The sequence below is a fragment of the Pan paniscus genome, chromosome 9 (genome assembly GCF_029289425.2).
Source record: "Pan paniscus chromosome 9, NHGRI_mPanPan1-v2.0_pri, whole genome shotgun sequence".
In the NCBI taxonomy this organism is placed as follows: Eukaryota; Metazoa; Chordata; class Mammalia; order Primates; family Hominidae; genus Pan; species Pan paniscus.
The window spans coordinates 20,544,647-20,564,007 of record NC_073258.2 but is presented as its reverse complement, the minus strand read 5'-3'; the positions used below and the strand labels follow the sequence as shown (position 1 = coordinate 20,564,007).

Here is a 19,361-nt window from a genome sequence, read left to right as displayed (position 1 = left end):
CTACCCATTTCTCAGAGATTAAAAAAATTTTTTTAAGATAATCCTGCTGTGTTGTCCAGGCTGGCCTCAAATTTCTGGGTTCAAGCAGGCCTCCTGCCTTGGCCTCCCAAGTAGCTGGGACTATAGGCACATGCCACCATGCCTGGCCCATTTCTAAATTGCTTGTTTGTTTGTTATTACAAATGCCTAGCCCTCAGGGTATGAACATGGACCGGAGAAGAAGAAACCAGAGTTGCTGCTATGTCCACCAGCCTCTCTGCATGTCCTGGCCTCAGCCCCCCTGGGCTCTGGTACTGACCCATCTCTGGCCACCATGCTCCTCCATAAGCCTCTGCAGAGCTAATCTGACCCTGTTGATGTTCTCATGAGAGAGTGGTCTGCATGCCCCCTGCACCCCTCCGTGATAATACAGCAGACCAAGAGCTCTCCCACCCTTCCCTGCCTGGATGCTGGGCACGTCACCAGCTGGGCTGTCTATTTAACGCACCACACTCTCATTCTCCCAAGGTGGGGCTCCAGGACTAGGCTGGGGCAGCAGAAAGTCCCCCTCTCTACATTGTCCTTGGCTCAGGAGCCAACTTAGAAAAAGCATTTCCAAATTGGCTAAGCCAGCGGAGCAGAGATTTTCTGTGCTGAGAGATATCAGGATATCCAGAGGGGTGGAAGGAGCCTTCCAGGGCACACATGAGATGTGGCAGGGGTAGGCTGTCCGTTTTAAAGCTTAAAGGCTTTAGACATGAACTCACAGGGACTTCATGTCAGGGTCATCTGCCATGTGGCCCAGCAGGGCCCATCCTGAGGAAATGACCGGTATAGTCAGGAGCTGGCTGAAGAGCTGCCCTCACTCCACACCTTCCAGCAGCCCAGGTGCCGCCATCACGGGGCTCCCACTGGCATCTCTGCAGCTGCACTTCCCCCAATGCTGAGGAGCACAGCTGATCTAGCACCCTGTCCATTGCCAAGGCACAGCAAACCTCTCTTGTTCCCACAGGTTACACAACTGGGATAAATGACCCGGGATGAAGAAACCACTGGCATCCAGGAACTTGTCTTAGACCATTTTGTAGGGGAAATGACCTGCAGGGACTTTCATCAGGGACCACATCCAGCTTTTCTTCCCTCCCAAGAGACCAGCAAGGCTCACTATAAATAGCAGCCACCTCTCCCTGGCAGACAGGGACCCGCAGCTCAGCTACAGCACAGATCAGGTGAGGAGCACACCAAGGAGTGATTTTTTAAACTTACTCTGTTTTCTCTTTCCCAACAAGATTATCATGTCCTTTAAAAAATAGTTATCCTGGGGCATACAGCCATACCATTCTGAAGGTGTCTTATCTCCTCTGATCTAGAGAGGTAAGCAGGGTCGGGCCTGGTAGTACTTGGATGGGAGAACACCTGGGAATACCAGGTGCTAAAGGCTTTAAGAATAAAAAATAATGATCCTGCTTTGTGTTTATCCCATGTTGAGTTCTGTGCGGGGCAGACGGAACACACGGTAAATGCGTTGTGGGGAATTATAAGTTACTTGAGGGAGTGACAGTCTGGTGGTAACTCCTGCCTTCCTCCATCAATGCCACGTTGGCATCCTCTTATGCAGTCAGGCTTCAGGGCTGATGGGTTCAGAACCGAGGGCTTCTGGCTCTGAGTGAGGTCCTGCTGCAAGTTTTCCTAGATGAGCCACTGAGACTCTAATAAGATCCAGTGGAAATAACCAGGCTCTCGTCGGAATATAAGTCCCAAGGGAAGCTGTGCCAGTCTTGTGGGCGACTGCCTGACTTCTCCTTTCATTTCAGCACCATGAAGCTTCTCACGGGCCTGGTTTTCTGCTCCTTGGTCCTGGGTGTCAGCAGCCGAAGCTTCTTTTCGTTCCTTGGCGAGGCTTTTGATGGTAAGGCTTCAGAAGGTTTGCAGGATTTCTGAAGAGAAACATCGCCCTGGACCTGATAAACTGGGGAAAATGATGCTTTCGGAAGGCTGCTTTTGAACCACAGAGTTGCTAGTGTCTGCGTTGCTGAGGCCTGCCAGGAACTAGGGTTTTCTGGGTTGCCTGTCTCGAGTCTTTGAGAGCTGCTGGGAATATCCCCTTTCCCCGTAGTGCAGCTTCTCAGGGTGTGTTCAGTGAATGGATCACATTTCAGAAGCCGCTGCAAGGTGTATCAAAAACACATCTCCTGAGCCGTAAGGGAGGGGGCATCCAGTAACAACGCACACGGGGTATTTTTGGGCTTCCTTAAGATTTGAGCCGCTGCCTTAGGTTGTGCTGCCCAATGTGCAGGATGTGCCGGATGCCTGGGGAGCTGCTAAACAGATTAGAGAGTCGAGGATTATTGTCAGTTACTCAGAGAAAGAACAATCATCCTTTCCAGGGGCACCTGAGCTGTTTGTTTTGAGTAGAAGATGCAAAATAAGGCCTGCAATTGGTATAAAATGTCCCTCAGCATAAATCGCATAGGAGTATGACTAAGGCTGTTGACTCTTCTGTCTTCTTTCTCCTTCCTCCTTCGATTTCCTAGTTGGATAATGTACAGGGCTCTTTAGCCTCGCTCTGTCAGGGGCTCCCTTCCTGGTTTGTTCTATTTCCATTCCTTCTCCAGCCTTCTTGACAAGAGCTGGGCACTAACGTGCATCAAGCCCCCACAAGGATCACAGCATTTTCTCATTTAGTTTCAGAATGACTCTGTGAGGCAGGCATCCCTTCTGTGAAGGTGAGAAAGCTGAGACTTAGAGCAGCTGAGGCCAATGCCCAGGGACTTACTGCCAGTCAGCAGGTGGCAGGGCAGAGGTTTGAGCCCAGCTGTGCTTGAGGTCAGAGCTCTTGCCAGGTAGACGCATCACTGACCACCTCCTAGAGGTTGATGGTTATGAATCTCAGGCACACCTTGGCATCACCTGAAATACCCATGCCTTCAACTCCCCAGCAGAGTCTGCAGAAACTGGCCTGGGGTGTGGCCTGGGCATTGGGACTTTCAGTTTCTCTCTGGGTGATTAGAAAGTGCAGCCAAGGCTCACGCCTGTAATTCCAGCACTTGGGGAGACCAAGGTGGATGAATCACTTGAGGTCATGAGTTCCGGAGCAGCCTGGCCAACATGGTGAAACCGTGTGTCTACTAAAAATATGAAAATGTAGCCAGGCGTGGTGGCAGGCACCTGTAATCCCAGCTACTCAGGAGGCTGAAGCAGGAAAATCACTTGAACCCGGGAAGCGGAAGTTGTAGTGAGTTAGATTGCTCCAGTGTGCTCCAGCCTGGGTGACAGAGTGAGACTCCGTCTAAAAAAATAAAAAAGAAAAAGAAAGTGCAACCAAGGCGGAGAGCCGCTGCTCTATTGCTTCCTCAAGCAACCCACAGTATCAGTACAGCCTACTGAGAAAGTGTTTAGGGACTTTTATGCTCCTAACAGTCACTGGAACTCAGGTCACAATGACATGTATTCCATTTGCAAGAATATATACTTTAGTAGTCAGGGCAGAAGTACTCTGTGTCTGCCACCTTTCTCAGCATCAGTATTCCATGTCACCACCTCATTCATATACACTCCTGGATCTTATCATAGGCAGCTTCATTCTATAGCAGTGGCTCTTCACCAGGGGACCTGGAAAAGCCAACTAGGATAAAGGAATGTGCTTCTCAACCCATGGTATCCAAGGCTGCTATGATCACAGGCTGAAAGCTTGAAGTCAGTGGAAGATTTGTCCTTCTTTCATTCCCCTATAAGGTGGTGTTGGAGTCTTTATGTTCTCCTGATGTCCCTTCTGCCTTTCCTTTCCTTTCCAGGGGCTCGGGACATGTGGAGAGCCTACTCTGACATGAGAGAAGCCAATTACATCGGCTCAGACAAATACTTCCATGCTCGGGGGAACTATGATGCTGCCAAAAGGGGACCTGGGGGTGCCTGGGCCGCAGAAGTGATCAGGTAACTGGAGCTCCTGGGATGTTAGGGCTGGGTGAGCAGAGCTTGCCTGCCTTGGACAGTCAGGAGGGAGATGAGCTCCTTGTAGAGAAGTTAGAGGCTGTGGTCCCTCCTCTTCTTGCCCTCTCTCTGCCTCTGTGCTCAGTGTGAGGTCTGAGTGGATGGTAAGAGTGAGTGATTCCTCCCCCTCCCCCTCTGGGTGCTGTTCATCCAGCCTAGGGGTGCCCAGCCTGGCTGAATGGGGCAGTGCCCAGGCAGCGTCAGTGTTTTCACTCCTCCTTCCTTGGCCTTTCTGGGCTCCTCTCTGAGCCCTCCCTTGGAACGGGGAGAATGGGAGGGTGAGCTGTTGCTCACTGGCCTGATGATTAATCTCCTTCTTGCCTGCCTTGACTACAGCAATGCCAGAGAGAATATCCAGAGACTCACAGGCCATGGTGCGGAGGACTCACTGGCCGATCAGGCTGCCAATAAATGGGGCAGGAGTGGCAGAGACCCCAATCACTTCCGACCTGCTGGCCTGCCTGAGAAATACTGAGCTTCCTCTTCTCTCTGCTCTCAGGAGACCTGGCTGTGAGGCCCTCGGGGCAGGGATACAAAGTTAGTGAGGTCTATGTCCAGAGAAGCTGAGATATGGCATATAATAGGCATCCAATAAATGCTTAAGAGATGGAATTTGTTGAAACTGTGTTCTTCTTTTGGTGCTGACTGCCTGTTTGGTACAAAAGGGAAATCAATGCACACCCACGTGAAGGGTGAGCCTAGGTAGGCCTATGTGTTTGGATGTGAGGAGACATTCTTAGTAGTCACAGTGCAGACACCTGCATCAACCCTTCCACAAATTAGACCTCCTTTTTTCCAGACCTTTGTGGTTACATTGTTGCTATTTCCAGTCCCTTCCTTGCCCAGGCTTCTCATCTCCTGTGAATTATTTCCTGTTACCTTCTCTGTCCCTCAGTTCTTCATTCCTCAGTGATCTCTGTTTCTGGAGGCAGGGGCTACAGACAATTGAATTGTGAAGTCCTGCCTCAGCGACTGCCACCCGAATCTTCCTTTCATTTCTCAGCAACACCTACAAATCCAGGCATTAATGAATTTCTACCCACTCCATCTAAAAAATACCTCCAATGCAGTTCTCTTCCACTCTATTTTCATTGCCTTCTTTCAAGTCTAAATATGTAATGCGACTCCTTTTATGAATGTTTTCTGAGTTTCTGGAGCTTAACTAGATCAAAGTTGTGGAAGTGGTGGCAGTGGAGAGAGAGCCAGATAGAGAAGAACTGTTTTATCAGTCAGGGTCCCTTTGGGAGACAGAAACCAGGCAGTAATTTGAAAAGGGAAATTTTAATATAAAGAATTATTAACTGAGAGCAGCATTAACTTCTAAGAGTACAGAATATGAGAAGGTATAAATTTGAGATTGGGCCCCTCACAAGACTGACATTGGATGGCAAATAGTTTACTGGGTCCTTCAAGCCAAAACTGACATATAAGAACTCCATTGAGGTATTAATGAAACTTGGCAGGAAGCTACCCAGGGTGTAACTTAACTCTGGGAATGCAGCTAGGGTTCCTGTGACAAATTTGGGAAACTGCTTGGGGGCAGGAGATAGGTTATTGAACCCCCTGGGAAGCCAGCTGTGGAAGTGGCAGTGCTGTGGAGTGAACTGTATCTTGCCAAAATGTATATGTTGAAACCCCAACTCACAGCATGGCTGTACTATTTTGTTACAGCAGCCCAAGCTGATTAAAATAAGTGGGCTGCTGGTAAACATCATGGACATCCTACTGAGGTGCCACAGAAATTGTCAGGAAACTGTCTTGGCCTTGGGATGCCACTCAGATCTTTGGGGCAAGTGCCACTGGTTGTCCTGTACAGGAGAAGAGTACCACAGGAGCTGAAAGGAAGCAAAGCACAAAAGATCAGGAAAAGATGTCTTCATCTCCTGCTTGGCCCTCTAGCGCCCTCTATGGGTGAAGATTAACATCATGCCCAACTGGCAAAGGAGAAATGTTCACAGGGTCCAGCACCAGCATCACAAATAGGACAAAGGGGTGGGTGCGGAGCTGAAAATAAAGAAACTGATAACTGGCATACCCCTTTTCTCTGAAAAAGGATTGAGGAGGACTCCTAAGGTGAGAAGACTAGTTATAAAATTATATTTACAGAGGAAAGACAAATTTATTTGTCAAGGAGGAAGAAAATGTATGGATATAAAGTAGAACTATTTACAACAGAACTTTCTCATACAGTTCTCATCAAAAGACACTAATAGAAGTGTAGGTGTAGGAGGTATAGGAGGTTTGAGTCTCAGTCTCAAAGATGTGCCAATGCCAAAACAAGGCAAGGGCAAGATAAATAAGATGGAGAGAGGGGTGGAAGATTGGCTCATGGGAGCAGACTCAATGCACTGTTGAGATTAGCGTTCAGTCTAGTAAAGTCTGAGTTGACCCCAAGTTGTGAAAAAAGACTGTAATGCTATTATTTACAATCGCAATTGTAAATGCTTACAATTAGATTTCTGTCACAAATACTGAAGTTGTAGATTTTGGGGGGCAGGAGAGAGAGAAAGGGAGGATGAGAGAAAGAATGGCTTTCAAAGTCAAATAAAACAAGCTTTCAAAGTCTAGTCTTTGTAGATATTCAAAACTTTGCAATGAACATATTATTACTAGAAATAATTAACTGAAGCAACATTTGGATACAGAAATTCATTCATCCATCTGTAAAGGACCAAATCACTCCCCTTCTTGAAATCTATAATTTGAAAAAAAATTTAATTCAATATAGTCCGTAGGTTCAGAGGAAGAAAAAGTATAAAAAAAAAAGAAAAAAATTTTTAAATCGAAATTTGTATCCAAGGAAAAAGGTGCTTGGTTTACCCAGGAATTTATAATTTGTAAAGTCACACCTAATCCCTATGCTCTGGCACACCCAAATACCTTTTATTAATTACTTGGTTTTCCTCAGTAAGAATTAACATGCTTCTCTCTGTTAGAAAAGTTTGAGAAAGGGAAATTGCATTGCTCTATGTTATAGTTGTGTTTTGTTTTGTTTCGTTATTTGAGACAGCATCTCCCTCTTTCGTCCAGGCTGAAGTGCCATGGCATGATCATGGCTCACTGCAACCTCGACCTCCCGGGGCTCAAGAGATCCTCCCACTTCAGCCTCTTGAATAACTGGGACTGCAGATGTGTGCCATGACACTTGGCTAATTTTTATATTTTTTGTAGAGATGGGGTTTCGCCGTGTCACCCAGGCTGGTCTTGAACTCCTGGGATCAAGTGATCTGCCTGCCTCAGCCTCCCAAAGTGCTGGGATTACAGGCATGAGTCACTGAGCCCAGCCTACTGTTATATTTATTTTTGTGTCGGTTTGAGGCTGCCCAGATTCACATTGTTTCTGGGGTCATCTGTGAGGGTGTTTCCAGAGGAGATTAACATTTGAATTGGACTTAATAAAGTAGATTGCTATTCTCAATGCAACTGGGCATCACCCAATCTGTTGAAGGCTTGAATAGAACAAAAATAGAGGAAGGACGGATTTGCCTCCCTTTTCCCCTGCCTCACTGCTTGAGTTGGACATCTCCTCTCATCTTCTCTTGACCTCAAATTGGATTTACATGATCAGTTACTCTGGTTCTCAGGCCTTTGAACTCAGACTGAATTACACTTTCCTGAGTTTCTAGCTTGCAGAGGGCAGATCGTGGGACTTCTCAGCCCCAATTATCTTGTGAGCCAATTCCTTACAATAAATAAATACATACATACATACACAAATAAATTATTTGTCCTGTGTATCTCAAGAACCCTGACTAATAGGGTATCCAAGCTTTTCAGTCTTATCTCCTATGACTAATTCATGTGCCTCATGCTACATGCAAATTGAGCTGCTTGTTATTTTTAAACATGTCATTGAATTAGGAATTATTTCAAACGTTCAGAAATGTGCTTCCATGTGTTCATTCAGCATTTATTATTGTTATTTAAAATATTCATTCATTTATTTATTTATAGATTTAGGGGGTACAAGTACAGATTTGTTACACTGATAGATTGCATAATGGTGAAATCTGGGTTCTTAGTGTAACCATCACCCAAGTAGAGTTCATTGTACCTGTCAGGTAATTTCTCAGTCCTCGGCCCCCTTCCGCCCTCCATCTTTCTGAGTCTCCAGTGTCCATTATTCCACTTTCTATGTCCATGTGTACACATTATTTAGCTCCCATTTATAAGTGCGAAAATGTGATATTTGACTTTTTGGGTTATTTCACTTAAGATAATGGCCTCTAGTTCTATCTATGTTGCAGCAAAAGATACGATTTCATTCTTTTTAATGGCTGAATAGTATTCTATGGTGTATATATGTGTATACAGACATACACACACACCCCTCCAATCATTCGTTGATTAACCTAAGACACTTAGGTTAATCCCATATTTTTGCTACTGTGAATAATAGTGTTGTGATAAATACATGCATTCAGGTATATTTTTTATATAATGATCTATTTTCCTTTGGGTAGTACCCAGTAATGGGACTGCTGGGTCAAATGGTAGCTCTATTTTTAGTTCTCTGGGAAATCTCCATACTGCTTTCCACAGAGGCTGTACTAATTGACATTCCCATGAGCAGTGTGTAAGCATTCCCTTTTCTCCACATCCTCACCAACATCTGTTGTTTTTTTGACATTTTAGTAATAGCCATTCTGATTGTGTGAGATGGTATCTCATTGTGGTTTTAATTTGTGATTAAATTTGTGTTTAAATTTGTGACTCTGATGATTAGTGATGTTGAGCATTTGTTCATATTTTGTTGGCCATTTGTATGTTTTCTTTTGAAAAATACCTGTTCATGTCCTTTGCCCGCTTTTTAATGGGGTTATTTCCTTTTTTCTTGTTGTCTGAGTTCCTTGTAGAATCTTGGTACTTGTCCTTTGTCAGATGAGTAGTTTGCAAATATTTTCTCCCATTCTTAGGTTGTCTGTTTACTCTGTTGGCTATTTCTTTTGTTGTGCAGAAGTTTTTAGTTTAGTTTAGTCCTGCTTGTATATATATATTTTTTGCTGCATTTGCTTTTGAGATCTGAGTCATAAATTCTTTGACTAGGTCAATGTTTGGTAGAATTTTCCTAGGTTTTCTTTTAGAATTTTTTGTTTCAGGTCTTACATTTAAGTTGTTAATCCACCTTGAGTATATATATATATGATGAGAGATATAAAATTTCATTCTTCTGCATATGGCTATCCACTTTTATCAGCACCGTTTATTGAATAAGGTATCCTTTCCCCACTGTATGTTTTTGTTGACTTTGTCAAAGATCAGTTGGTTATATGTATGGGGTTTTATTTTTGGGTTCTCTATTTTGTTCCATTGGTCTATGTGTCTATTTTTATACCAGTACCATCAACATTTATTAAATAAGTAGCTATGTGACTAAAGGAACCCAGGGAATGTCACCCCAAAATACAGTACCCTGGTAGGCTGATTGTTTTAAAGGCCTTTGAAAGGCAGCAGATGCTGGAAGAGGCTATTCTCTGCTCTTCTTTTATCTGCCTTATGGCTGCATCCCATGAAAGAGAAAACAATAGCCTTCCACCTGCTCCATGAAATCTCATTATTTCAGAGAAGATGACTGAGGAATACAACCACAACTGGATGGACTTTTTCAAAAGATGACACCTGCTTATTTGCCTCATTCAAATTTCAAGAGAATCATTTACAAGTTAATTTCTATTCCCCAGGTCCACTCATTCTTCCTAATAATCATTTATGACTTCAAAAAATTTGTGTACATTCCCCATCTTCTCCTCCCCTATGAAGAATAGTATATAATCACCGGTACCCCATTGGGTTATTGGGAAATCACCCTCCTGTGATTTTCCCCCTTGCATGTTAAAATACATGTATATGACTTTTTCTCCTATTAATCTGCCTTTGTCAGTTTATTTTCAGCTGAACTCTAGAGAGTGAAGGAAGAAACTTTTTTTCTTCACTCCTACATGACCCAGGCATTGATCCAGGCAATGAAGATTCAGTGTAAATAACCACCACTAACAAGACCATGGCCTTTGGAACCTGTGCTAAGAGGCATGGATGAGCTCCCTCAGCATGTGGATGGAGACTGAAGAGAGGTCCGAAGGCTCAGTGTGGTGTCTCCATTCTCTAAGAAGTTTGGAGGAGAAGCTGGATACAGCAAAACAGACTGAGAAGGAGCAGCTGTTGGGAAAGGAGGAAAACTAGGAAAGCATGGTGTTCCAGAATCCCTGAGCCATTGATTAGCAGTATCAGATTCTGCTTAGCAGTTGAGGAGTTCACCTTTGGCTTAAGCAACATGGAGTCATTGACTATCTCGTGAAGGTGGTTGCAGGGGAAGGTCTGGAGAACTAAATGGAGCAGTGATAAGAGAGAATGGGAGATGGTATGATAGGACTCCTGGACACCCCAGACATCAATCAAAACACCACAGACAAGAAGGTGTGGATACAAAAACTAGCAGTTAGAAGAAATAATAGAAAATGAACTCCAACTACTTCTGAAAAAAAAGTAATGAGGGCAATTAATACATTGAATAAAGCCTCAATAAGTACAACAGTGTAGTACTGACTTATATATAGAAAAAACCTGATCAGTGGAACCAAATCCTCAGAATTAGACATAAGTGCATATGAGAATTTTGTATGTGATAAAGGTTGTATGTTAACGTAGTAAGTAAAAGACGGACTATTCAACAAATGGGATTGGTACAACTGGGTGACCATCTAAAATAACATCATGTTGAAAACATACTGTATATATTACGGTAGGACAAATTCCAAATATGCTAAATATTTATAAACAAATAAGGAAAATGATAATAATAATATTAACATTATCTGGTGAATCCATGGTAAATTCTTTTATAGCCCAAAGTAGGGAAAGGTGCAACAACAAGGATGGAACTGGAGGTCATTATGCTAAGTGAAATCATTCAGGAACAGAAAGACAAACATCACATGTTCTCACTTATTTGTGGGATCTAAAAATCAAAACAATTGAATTCATGGAGATAGAGAATAGAAGGATGGTTACCAGAGGCTGGGAAGGGTAGTGGGGAGGGGGGAGTGAGGGGAGGTGAGGATGGTTAATGGGTACCAAAAAAATACTTAGAATGAATAAGATCTAGTATTTGATAGCACAACGGGGGACTATAGTCAGTCATAATTTAGCTGTACATTGTAAAATAACCAAAAGAGTATAATTGGATTATTTGTAACACAAAGGATAAATGCTTGAGGGGATGGATACCCAATTTTCCATGATGTGATTATAACGCATTGCATGGCTGTACCAAAATATCTCATGTACCCCATAAGTATATACACCTACTATGTACCCACAAAAAATTTTTAAAAAGGAATGAAATAAAAACATTTGAGTTTAAGAAAACCACAAAAAAACAAAGTAGGGAAAGCTCTTCAAATACTATGAAATTGAGAAGACAAGTAAAGAAAATATTAATAAAGACAAGAACATAAATAATTTCTTTTGGCAGAACATAAGCCATCATAATCAGAAGATAAATAAGCTGGAAAAAATATTTGTAACTCATATCCTAGATAACATACTCATTTTCCCTGTATATAAAAAGTTTCTCTAATGTGATAAATAAAAACACAATAAACCAGTAAAAAATGATTACTTTGATATGAAGGTGTGAATTCACAATTCCTTAGAAAATAGAAATAGCTCTTAAACATGTGGAAAGATGTGAAACCAAAATCATAATAAGAGAAATGTAAATTAAAATTACTTTGAGTTTTATTTTACTCACAATTTCTTATTATGATTTTGAAACCAAAATCATAAGAGAAATGTAAATTAAAATTACTTTGAGTTTTATTTTTACTCTCAAAAAGTTTGAGAGTATACTGTGTGAGAGACAATGTGGAACCAAGTTCTTTCACTCATTTCTGGTGGGAGTAGAGATTGATACAGCCCTCATGGAAGGCAATTTGCAACACATAAAAATTTATAAAATCTAGGGCCAGGCACGTTGGCTCATGCCTGTAATCCTAGCACTTTGGGAAGCCGAGGTGGGCAGATCATTGGAGGTAAGTGGGTCGAGACTAGCCTGGCCAACATGGTGAAATCCCGTCTCTCTCAAAAATAGAAAAATTAGTCGGATGTGGTGGCGTGTGCCTATAATCCCAGCTACTCAAGAGGCCGAGGCAGGGGAATCTCTTGAACCCCGGAGGTGGAGGTTGCAGTGAGCTGAGATCATGCCACTGCACTCCAGCCTGGGGGACAGAGTGAGACTCTGTCTCAAACAAACAAACAAAAAATTTATAAAATCTGATACTTTTTCACCATGGAGTTTCTTCTGTAGGAATTTATCCTAGAGATATATTTGTACATGTGCAAGAGACATATGTACAAGGTTAATAAATGCACCATTATTTGTAATATCAAAAGGTTAATAACTGTCAAAACAGCCATTAATATTGTATAAATTATGGTCCATCCATGCAATGGAATACTGTGTAGCTGTAAAAAAAAAAAAAAAAAAAAAAAAAGCAACAAGCCCGACATGGAAAGACTTCCAATAAATAGTAAGTTTAAAAGAAAGTGCAGAATAATACATATTTATATGAAAAAAGAGATTTTATGCCTCAAAGGCCTTCACCCTTGATCTTCTGGTGTTATTCCTGTCCTTGTATTCTCCCAGAATCATTACCTCATCCCATGAATGGTACAGTCAAGTCTTGCTTGTTCTGTGTCCTTACATTCTTTAGAGAGAAGTCACAAGAGACAAGCAAACATCTCTTTTGCTAATAATATTGATCACTTCCTACAACATAATATCTATGTGCAATTTTTTGGGAAGACCTCCTACTAAACAGTTAAGAATGGAAAGACACAAAGAGAAGAAAGTGGAGAAAGACCTCTGTCTTCCCACGCTGGATTTTGCAAATACAACTCTTCTGTGATAGAGGAAACTAAAAAGAGGGAAAAGTGGCAATTAAGAAAAACTGCCAGAAAATAAATACCTTGATGACCCAATTTGGAAAACTACTTCTAGATAAGGAAACACTATTACCCAATATGTTAATTTTTAAAATACCCAAAGAATTGCGCAAAAAGGACTTTGGCAAGGCAGGTTGTTGGATTTAAAACCGTTCTCCCATTAATGCCAAAGCCAGCAGAGGTACCAACTATAGCTCCATGGCCAGAAGATACCAGCAGCTCTGCCTTTACTGAAATTTCAGCTGGAGAAAGGTCCACAGGTGAGGTTTCTTCCAAGGAGTAATTTCTCTTATTTGACTCTTTTGAGATCCTTTTCTCGCATAATTGTCAAATTTCAATTGGAGAGAAACTGTGTTTTCTACCTCATTACGGGGTCAGTGCTGAGGAGAGTAGGAACTCAGGAAATGCTTCTTGATTGACTTTAGTCTGCTGTATTGGGTGACAAATTGACCACAGACCAAATAACACGTTGGAATCCTCTTATTCTTTCTAGAGATCTGGGCTGAGAATTAAGGGTTTATGCTTCTTCTTAAAACTCATTTCAATCTTTCATGCAGTTATGATTCTCATACAAACAAATGGAAATGGGGAATTAGTCTTTCAAATTCAGTCCTTTGGCTGGCACAGTGGCTCATGCCTGTAATCCTTTGGGAGGTTGAGGTAGGAAGATTGCTTGAGGCCAGGAGTTCGAGACTAGCGTGGGCCAAACATACATACCAAGACCTTGTCTCTACCAAAAAAAAAAAAAAAAAAAAATTAGCTGAGTGTGATGGTGCACGTTTGTAGTCCTTAATACTCAGGAGGCTAAGGTGGGAGGATCACTTGAGCCCAGAAGGTCGAGGCTGCAGTAAGCCTTAATCATATCATTGCACTTTAGCCTGGGCAATAGAAAAAAAAAAGAAAGAAAGGGAGGAAAGAAAGAAAGGAAGGAGAAAGAAAGAAAAGGAAAAAAAGAAAGAAAAAAAGGAAAGAAATTCAGTCCTCAAAACATAGATCTGTGTTTTTTTTATGATTCTCTGCCCCTGTCTTTCTTTCTCTTCAGCACAATGAGGCTTTTCACAGGCATTGTTTTCTGCTCCTTGGTCATGGGAGTCACCAGTGAAAGCTGGCATTCGTTTTTCAAGGAGGCTCTCCAAGGTAAGAACTCTGGAGGATGGAGGGCACATACCCAGGATTCATTCTGAGCAGTGGCCACATACTCACTGGATGTGAGTGCTCCTTAGAGAAGCCACACAGAGGTCAGAGCAGGAGTGTGGTTTTCTGTATCTGTTTCTTCCTCTAGGCTGGTCTGATTTATCACCCTCCCTTGGGGTTTCCAGACGAGAGGTTAAAGGTGCTTTGGGCCCAGCCTGTACTCTTGGTGTAGAGTGCAGAAGGATAAAAACTTCCAGGGGGTGATCTCCCACTGCGGAAATTTACAGATGGCAGATTTCTCAGGGCATGATGTTTATTTAGCTCATCCACCTCTGGGAATATACTGAGTTCACAATTATACTCCAAGATTGAGACATGCCTAGCAGAGAGTAGAATAATAGTGCTTGCACAGAGAAATCCCATCCTGTACCCAAGCAAATGGCCAATGCTTGGGATGCAGAGCTTATGAAAATTAAGCCCTAACTTCTATCCATAAAATAAAAAGAGCAAATTTCTACTGATTAGCCACAGGAGGGCTGAGATACGGCTGGGAAACTGACTTCTGCCATTCTGGATGGGAAACGAATCTTATTGACTAGCTGTTAAAATGGGAAAACTATGTTTGTCAGGTTATGCAATACTTTGAACTTCATGTGTTGTTATTAATTTTGTAGTTGAATTTTTTGTAATTTTTCAATTGAAATTTTATAAATTTTCATTTTTTCTGCTTTTAAAAATGATATTCTATAAATAGTTTTTAAAAAGTTTTGGTAGCATGTGCTAAGTTTTTCTGCACATAGTAGAGAATATCTTCTCCCTTAGGTCAGTGTATTTCAGAATTTGTTGTATGGTCCACCAGCATTTAAATCGGCCGGTGTTTGTTTTAAAAGTACACTCCGAAGCCTCTTCTCATAGTTACTGAGTCGGAATCTTAGAAGTGAAGTGGGACTAGGAATAGCATTTGAAAAACTCCCCAGGTTACTTTAAGCACAATGCCAATGAGAACAACTGTCCTGGGTTTTTCTGTCACCCAGTGACAGAATCTGTCAGATGCTTGGAGAAAACTCTTGCCAGTAGATCTGGAAAACATAGAATGAACATAAAGCATGCATCAGAGAAAGGACAGTCATGCCATGCCAGAGATAAACTATTTGACAAAATTACAGACAAAAAATAATACATGAAGTTAGTGAGAAATATCCCTTAGAACACAGTACCTAAGTAACAATTAAAACTATTTATCACAGCTTTTCTTTTTTCCAAGTGAGTTGGTTTAAAGAACTCGGTAACACGTAAACCACAGCAGAACTCAAAAATATTTATTGATTGAACAACACAGGCACTGATAGACATTTTCTATAGCTCTTCCTGGCTTAGACCTGTTTCAAACATCTATTTTTCCACTAATCTTTTTAAAAACTTTAAAATGATATATAACTTACATATAGTAAACAGTATAGCTTGATGAGGTTTTTACACATACAAACATCCATATTACACCATCAGATCAAGATGTCAAACATTTCACACACCCCGGATGGGTCTCTCATGCCCTCTTCCAGTTAACAACCCTCACGAAAGGTAACTCCTATTCTTACCTCTATCATTGTTGATTAGTGTCCCTGTGTTTGATCTTTGAATAAAAGAAATCATACAGAATATGTCTTTTGTATCCGGCTTTGTTTCACTCAACATTAAGACATACTAATATACATGACAGCATTTGTCATGTGTATTAATATTTTGTTCTTTTTCATTGCTACATAGTATTCCATTGTATACTGATATCACAATTTATCCTACATTATTGGATAATTAGGCTTTTTAAAGTTTTATGCTATCATGGCTAAACCTGTAATAAACATTGGTGTACATGTACTTTAGTGTACATAAGCCCTCGTTTCTGTTGTGGGTATACACTCAGGAATGGAAATGTAGAGTCATAAGGTATAGTCATGTCAATTTAGCTTTTGTAGATACCAGCAAACAGCTTCCCAAAATTGTACCCATTTACACTTCCATGAACAATTATGAGAGCTGGGCATGATGACTCACACTCGTAATCCCAGCACTTTGGGAGGCTAAGGCAGGAGGATCACTTGAGGCCAGGAGTTTGAGACCAGCCTGAGCAACAACGTGAGACCTCATCTCTACCAAAAAAAAAAAAAAAAAATTAGCTGGGTGTGCTATTAGGTGCCTGTAGTCCCAGCTACTCAGGAGACTGAGGTGGGATGATCACTTGAGCCCAGGAGATCAAGGCTGCAGAAAACCATGATCACACCACTGCACTCCAGCCTGGGTGACAGAGGGAGACTGTGACTAAACAAAACAAAAACAAAACCCAAAACAATTATGAGAGTTCCAGTTGTTCCACATTTTTGCCCACAATTTATATTGTCAGTTTTAAAAATTTTTATCATTCTGTTGGGTGTATAGTGGTATCTTATTGTCACCACTGCCCTTCACTAATAGGAACAGGAATCCAATTTGCATCAAGTATTCCAATATGTTAGGCATTTTATGTATGTTACCTCATTTTATCTTCTCATTTAGTCCACCAGGGAGGTAGGTATGATTCCCCCCAACTGAAGAATGTGGAAACTGACACTTAATTGTCAGAGCAGAGAGTTAAACATTTACATTCATGCCCTTCATGATAAGTCTGATTATCCAGGTCCTATGAAGCTCTCTCAGGTCATTCCACCTCATCACGTACTGCCCATTCCCTCGGCTTTCTTGTGCCATTTATGCCCATAGCAGTCAGATTTATTCAAGTCCTAGTTGTCCTCACTCAGCTGGTAAGGATGTATTTTTCTTATGGGCTATGGTAGATGTGCAGCCCCCTCCTCTTCTCACCAAGTCCCTTGTAATGTCCCTGGATCTTACATCTGTAGTACTATTCTCCATTGTGACATTCCTCACATGATCATCCCCTCTTTGTACACAGTACACACAGACCCATGTAAGATGTAGCCCAGGGCATGACAACTGCCAACCAATTCAATTCAATGTAATCCATGGAAAAGCATTCCTCACACGAGCGTCCCCTCTTTGTACACAGCACACACAGACCCATGTAAGATGTAGCCCAGGGCATGACAACTGCCAACCAATACAATTCAATGTAATCCATGGAAAAGCACCTTCCTTACAGTTGCTCAGGGAAGCTGTTCACAGGAAGTAATGTTTATCTCCACGTATGATTTCAAAGGATTATTTTGTCAAGGGCCAAAATCTGGAAATCAGTGGAAAATGTTCATTTCTACATTTCTCCAGTATGTCACTGGGTTCATTTTTGTCATTTTTTTTCTTTCCAGGGGTTGGGGACATGGGCAGAGCCTATTGGGACATAATGATATCCAATCACCAAAATTCAAACAGATATCTCTATGCTCGGGGAAACTATGATGCTGCCCAAAGAGGACCTGGGGGTGTCTGGGCTGCTAAACTCATCAGGTAACACAGATTCCCGGGGACTCCAGTGAGAGGCCAGCAGTGCCTATCTGTCTTGAGAGTCAGGAGAACCTGTGGCTCTTTCCCCTCCTCCACATACTCCTGGGGTCTGGGTGGCTGGCAGAGCCAGAGCAAGGCTGGTGAGGACATGTCTCCTTTCACCCACAAGGGAAAGTAAGAACTGAGGAGAGGTCTTGAAAGCACACTGTTGCAGGGGCTGGGTGCAGGGGCTCACGCCTGTAATTCCAACTCTTTGGGAGGACAAGGTGGGAGGATCTCTTGGGCCCAGGGATTTAAGAGCAGCCTAGGCAACATAGCAAGACTCTTATCTCTACAGAAAATAAAAGAAATTAGCCAGGCGTGGTGGCATGCACCTGTAATCCCAGCTACTCAGGAGGCTGAAGTGGGAGATCCCTTGAACCCAGGAGGTCAAGGCTGCAGTGACCCATGATGGAGCCACTGCACTCCAGCCTGGGCAACAGAATGAGACCCTGTCTCAAAAAAAAGGGAAAGCACTCTGTTGCAGAGCGCAAAGTATCAGTAGACTTAGGCCTTTGCCCAAGAAGATCGATAGTTTTCTTCCCCTTTCCTTGAGTTTTCCAGCCTCCTCTCAGTCATTACTTGGGTGGGAGAAGAGGAGGGAGTTAGCAGGTGGAGCTGTCTCAGGTGAGCAGGTGAGTCAAGAGATTAATTTCCTGTCTCCTTTCTTTGGGTTGCAGCCGTTCCAGGGTCTATCTTCAGGGATTAATAGACTACTATTTATTTGGAAACAGCAGCACTGTATTGGAGGACTCGAAGTCCAACGAGAAAGCTGAGGAATGGGGCCGGAGTGGCAAAGACCCCGACAGCTTCAGACCTGATGGCCTGCCTAAGAAATACTGAGCTTCCTGCTCCTCTGCTCTCAGGGAAACTGGGCTGTGAGCCACACACTTCTCCCCCAAGACAGGGACACAGGGTCACTGAGCTTTGTGTCCCCAGGAACTGGTATAGGGCACCTAGAGGTGTTCAATAAATGTTTGTCAAATTGAATTTGTTGGTGGAAACTGGGAACATTGAGGCAGACTTTCTGGGAAGAATGGTCATCTGAGGCCACATGGAAGATAAACAGCACCATGGCAGATGAGCCTGTGACTGAGGGGGACCAAGGACTCCCAGTTGGTCTGTAACTATGCAGGCTCCTCACATGACCCAAGCCAAGCTTCTCTGGTCATTTTCGGCCCCAGCTTCCCCTCCTGAGTAAGACTAAGCCGGCAAAGCACTGACCATCATCCTGGGCTTCTGAGTGGCTGGAGTCATGGCTCTGGCACAGCCCTGGGCAGTCTTCCATCAGTCTCCTCTGTATCTCAGATCGGACTTCTACCCCCAAATTCCCACTTCTTCTTCAGGGCCTCACAGGTTATTTTGTTGCAGTTTCCAGGCCTCTCTGTATACAGACTTTGTACCGCCCAATTCATTGCATCCTGTCCACTCTCTGCCTCTAGGCCTTGTCCCCCAGTGAGCTCTTTCCTTATGGAGAAGGTACATTGTGGGCTGAGTGAGGTGGTTTATGCCTGTAATCCTAGCCTTTTGGGAAGCTGAGGCAGGAGGATTGCTTGAGCCCAGGAGTTCAAGACCAGCTAGGCAACATAGTGAAACTTCATCTTTACTAAAAACCAAAAAGATTAGCCAGACATGGTGGCATGTGCCTGTATTCCCAGCTACTTGGGAGGCTGAGGCTAGAGTACTGCTTGAGCCCAGGAGGTCAAGGCTGTAGTAAGCTATGATCACTCCATTGTACTCCAGCTTGTATGACAGAGTGAGACCCTGTCTCAATAAAAAGAAGGTACATTGCTTAGAGAAGCCTAATCCTAGGAGTTCTATCC

At 42.8% G+C, this 19,361-nt stretch overlaps 2 protein-coding genes across 4 annotated transcripts; both read left to right on the top strand.

The window, feature by feature from the left end:
- Nucleotides 1-991: 991 nt before the first annotated feature.
- On the top strand, nucleotides 992-11,580 carry SAA2 (serum amyloid A2). 2 transcript variants are annotated; one of them, XM_057299117.2, is made up of 4 exons: nucleotides 992-1,208; nucleotides 1,794-1,888; nucleotides 3,774-3,912; nucleotides 9,851-11,580. In XM_057299117.2, the coding sequence occupies exons 2-4, from the start codon at nucleotides 1,798-1,800 to the stop codon at nucleotides 9,870-9,872; spliced, it is 252 nt and encodes an 83-aa protein (XP_057155100.1). In that variant the 5' UTR covers nucleotides 992-1,208; nucleotides 1,794-1,797; the 3' UTR covers nucleotides 9,873-11,580. The 2 variants fall into 2 exon arrangements, with proteins under 2 accessions (XP_057155100.1, XP_014202235.2); XM_014346749.4 differs by lacking the exon at nucleotides 9,851-11,580 and adding an exon at nucleotides 4,306-4,581.
- Nucleotides 11,581-13,059: 1,479 nt separating this feature from the next.
- Nucleotides 13,060-18,528, top strand: SAA4 (serum amyloid A4, constitutive). Of its 2 annotated transcripts, XM_057299116.2 has the most exons (4): nucleotides 13,060-13,172; nucleotides 13,955-14,049; nucleotides 17,364-17,502; nucleotides 18,219-18,528. In XM_057299116.2, the coding sequence occupies exons 2-4, from the start codon at nucleotides 13,959-13,961 to the stop codon at nucleotides 18,379-18,381; spliced, it is 393 nt and encodes a 130-aa protein (XP_057155099.1). In that variant the 5' UTR covers nucleotides 13,060-13,172; nucleotides 13,955-13,958; the 3' UTR covers nucleotides 18,382-18,528. The 2 variants fall into 2 exon arrangements, with proteins under 2 accessions (XP_057155099.1, XP_057155098.1); XM_057299115.1 differs by lacking the exon at nucleotides 13,060-13,172 and having other exon boundaries at nucleotides 13,939-14,049; nucleotides 18,219-18,484.
- The last annotated feature ends 833 nt before the right edge of the window (nucleotides 18,529-19,361 follow it).